The sequence below is a fragment of the Microtus ochrogaster genome, chromosome 24, assembly GCF_000317375.1.
Source record: "Microtus ochrogaster isolate Prairie Vole_2 chromosome 24, MicOch1.0, whole genome shotgun sequence".
NCBI lineage: Eukaryota > Metazoa > Chordata > Mammalia > Rodentia > Cricetidae > Microtus > Microtus ochrogaster.
In genome coordinates, this window is record NC_022024.1 from 28,422,361 (window position 1) to 28,425,905 (window position 3,545).

General features: G+C 41.8%; 1 protein-coding gene across 1 annotated transcript in view; it reads left to right on the plus strand.

The window, feature by feature from the left end:
• The window catches only part of Metap2 (methionyl aminopeptidase 2), a 32,220-nt gene that overhangs the window by 21,749 nt on the left and 6,926 nt on the right, over nucleotides 1–3,545 (plus strand). The window contains exon 6 of the mRNA XM_026784445.1: nucleotides 1,073–1,291. Coding sequence (XP_026640246.1) covers nucleotides 1,073–1,291 — 219 coding nt within the window. The remainder of the gene's footprint in view (nucleotides 1–1,072; nucleotides 1,292–3,545) is intronic.

Consider the following 3,545-nt stretch of genomic DNA (forward strand, 5'->3'; position numbering starts at 1 on the left):
GTTGTGAGCCACCATGTGGTTGCTGGGAATTGAACTCAGGACCTTTGGAAGAGCAGGCAATGCTCTTAACCACTGAGCCATTTCTCCAGCCCCATCAGGTCATTGTTTTATTCAAATACAAAATATTTTGCTAGGGCTGGATATATAGCTCAGTAGTCTGACATTCAGTCCCCAGTGTCACGTTTAGGGAGAGAAAGTTGAAAGCCAGGCATGGTGGCACTTTGATCCCAGTGCTCAGGAGGCAAAGGCTAGGGGATTTCTGTGGACTCACAGCCTATCTGATCTATATAGAGTTCTAGAATAGCCAGGACTACATCCTGAGACCTTGTCTCCATTTAAAAACAAAGGAAAACAGGTTTGATGGTGTACATCTTTAATCTCAGAGTAAGGCAAGTGGGCCTCTGTGAGGTCAAGGCCTGTCTGATTTATAGAGCAAGTTCCAGGACAGCCACAGCTACACAGTGAAACCCTGTCTTTTTGGTTTCTTTGAGGTAGGGTTTCTCTGTGTAGCCTTGGAACCTGTCCTGGCTCTCACCCTTGTAGACCAGGCTGGCCTCGAACTCACAAGAGATCTGCCTACCTGCCTGCCTCTCAAGTGCTGGGATTGAAGGCGTGCGCCACCATTGCTGGGTGTGGTGGTGCAATTCCAGCACTTAGGAAGTAGATGAGGAGTTAGGAACATCCTCGGCTACATAGCGAGTTGGCTAGACTGGAATACATGGGGCCTCATTTCAAAGGACAGCAAAATAGTATTTGTAGAACTTGGTTTGGTCGGTGTATATGTTTGCTTTTCTAAATTTCCCTAAATTCATAACACCTAATGTACCTTTTGTATATTACTTAACAGTCAAGGAAGTGAGTTTAAGATTGAATATTTACTTAAGATTTTAAGGTTTTCCTAAATTGGATAAGTGACACTGTGTTTAGGGGTTTGTGACTAGATTTTTCTCTGTCCATACTGCTGTTCATATTTCCTCCGTGTTTTATTTTATTTCTGTTTATTGGTTTGTCTGCGGGAACACCAAATTGAGCACTATGTAATAGCTTATAATTTACAAATTTTATTCTGAAGTCACTGATTTTAAATCATCTCTGGGAACTTGAATGCCATCTTCTAACTTTTAACTGGCAGGTTAGTAAGGTAAGTGCTGTAAGGAAGGTAAATCAATTTAAAGATGGCCTTTTTTCTCTTTCAGGTAGAATAATTGATTGTGCTTTTACTGTTACTTTTAATCCCAAGTATGATATATTATTAAAAGCTGTAAAAGACGCTACTAATACTGGAATAAAGGTATGTGGACTCCAGCGCTGTTTAACAACGTTGTTTTCAGTTCTCTCATAGGTTGTTTAAGGTCTACGTGGTAGTTTAGGTGATTTATAGAACTCACTGGTTAGTTCTATAACTCACAGGTTAGTTCTCCTGTACTAGGAACTCTGAAAGAGTTATGATTACTAAACAATTTGGATCTTTTTTTGCCTTTAAAAGTGATTATTTTTTGTTGTTAATGTTTTATTTTTGAACAGTTCTATTTACACAGCAAGACTGAGCAGAAGATGGGGAAATTCCCATATAAACTCTGTTGGCACACACGATTACTTTTCCACTGCCTGAGTCTCCAACAAAGTACATTCCTTAGAAAAGTCACTTCACCAGCAGTGACTCTTCATCATCATCTAGAGCCCACAGTGTCCCACTGTATTATAATACAGTACAGTATTTCCACTGCCCCCAAAGCCAGGCCCTGAAGCAAACACTCGGCTTCCCCTCACATTCGGTCGGTCTGTCTGTCTCTTTTGCTCATTTTTTTCTTTTTGGTTTTTCTTTTTTTTTTTTTTTTTTTTTTGGTTTTTCGAGACAGGGTTTCTCTGTGGTTTTGGAGCCTGTCCTGGAACTAGCTCTGTAGACCAGGCTGGTCTCGAACTCACAGAGATCCGCCTGCCTCTGCCTCCCGAGTGCTGGGATTAAAGGCGTGCGCCACCATCGCCCGGCTTCTTTTTGGTTTTTCGAGGTAGAGTTTCTCTGTATCCCCAGCTGGCCTGGAACTTGCTCTGTAGACCAGGCTGGCCTCCAACTCACAGAGATCCACCTGCCTCTGCCTCCTGGGTGCTGGGATTAAAGGCGTGCGCCACCACCTCTCGGCACATCTTAGTGTCTTTCAAGTACACATCCTGTAGAAGTTACCATCTTACATTCCTTAGGTGTTTCGTAGCTGCTGCCGTACTTTCTACAGGGACTGGACTGCTTTGTTCCTGCTACAAGTGCTCCCATTCTCTAGTGTGTGTGCTTATTCTTTTGCAGTTTTGACTTGCCATTCCTTATTGAGTGTGAGGGGCACCTTTTTATGTGCTGGCTTATTGTGGGGTCTGGCAGATTCCTATTCAGGTCTTCGGCTTTGTTTTTCTCTTTTTAAATGTTATTTTTTAAAAAGTTGCAAGTAAAAAAAATATTCACACTGAAATTAAAACCCGAAGATGATGCAGCCCAATGAAGTTTTATATAGTAAAGTAGCCATTCAGGAAGGACGCTCCTTTCCTGGGCCGCCAGCTTGGAGCTTATACTTAAGCTATTATATCTTTGTGCACTTTGCACCACCAAAAATGAAAAATGTGGTTTGAACTAGAAAACAATTGCCTTTATATCCTCTTTTAAAAGGCTAGAGCTTGTGTTTATATTTGTATTCAGTTTCGATCCTTTCTTACCCTCTAGTAGTTAGAGTTTTTGTTCTCTTCTATATGTTGTGTTGTATCCATATGGACATATTTTTATATATATACATCAAGTTCTTTGTTTTATTGTTGAGTTCAGAAGTTCTCTGTATATTATGGATCTTAATCCTGTATCCAGCATATGATTTGCCAATATTTTCTATCTAAAGTTGCCTTTTATTATATTGATAATGTATGTTTGCTACCTGGAATGTTCTCATATGAAATGCAGTGGGTTTTTTTGCCTTTGTTTATTTGTTTTGTATTGTTGCCTGTGCCTTTGATTTAAAACCACTTTCAGATCCAGTAGTGAGAAGCTTTTGACTGTCTGCTGTGAGAGTTTTACCGTTGTGGGTCTCATGTTAGGTTTGGGGGAAGTGGATGTGTGGGTATTTTGCCGACACGTATGATTATGCACCGTGGGCAGGCAGTGCCCTCAGAGGCCAGAAGGGGCTGGACCCCCTGGAGCTGGAGTAACAGATGGTTGTGAGCCATGTGGGTGCTGGGAGCCACACCTGAGTCCTGTGAAGACTCTAATTGTGCTTAGCCCTGTGCTCACAACTGCTGGGCGTCTCTCCAGCCCACTGTTTAGAGATCACCTGCAGTCCTCGCCTGTTGAGAGGTGTCCTCCCCTTTCTTTACAGTCTGGATGCAATTGTTTCTTTTTCGTGCTTAATTGTTCTGGACAGAGCATTCAGTCACATGTTAATTGTTGTGGACAGAGCATTCAGTCACATGTTCGGGACAGAGCATTCAGTCACATGTTAATTGTTGTGGACAGAGCATTCAGTCACATGTTAATTGTTCTGGACAGAGCATTCAGTCACATGTTAATTGTT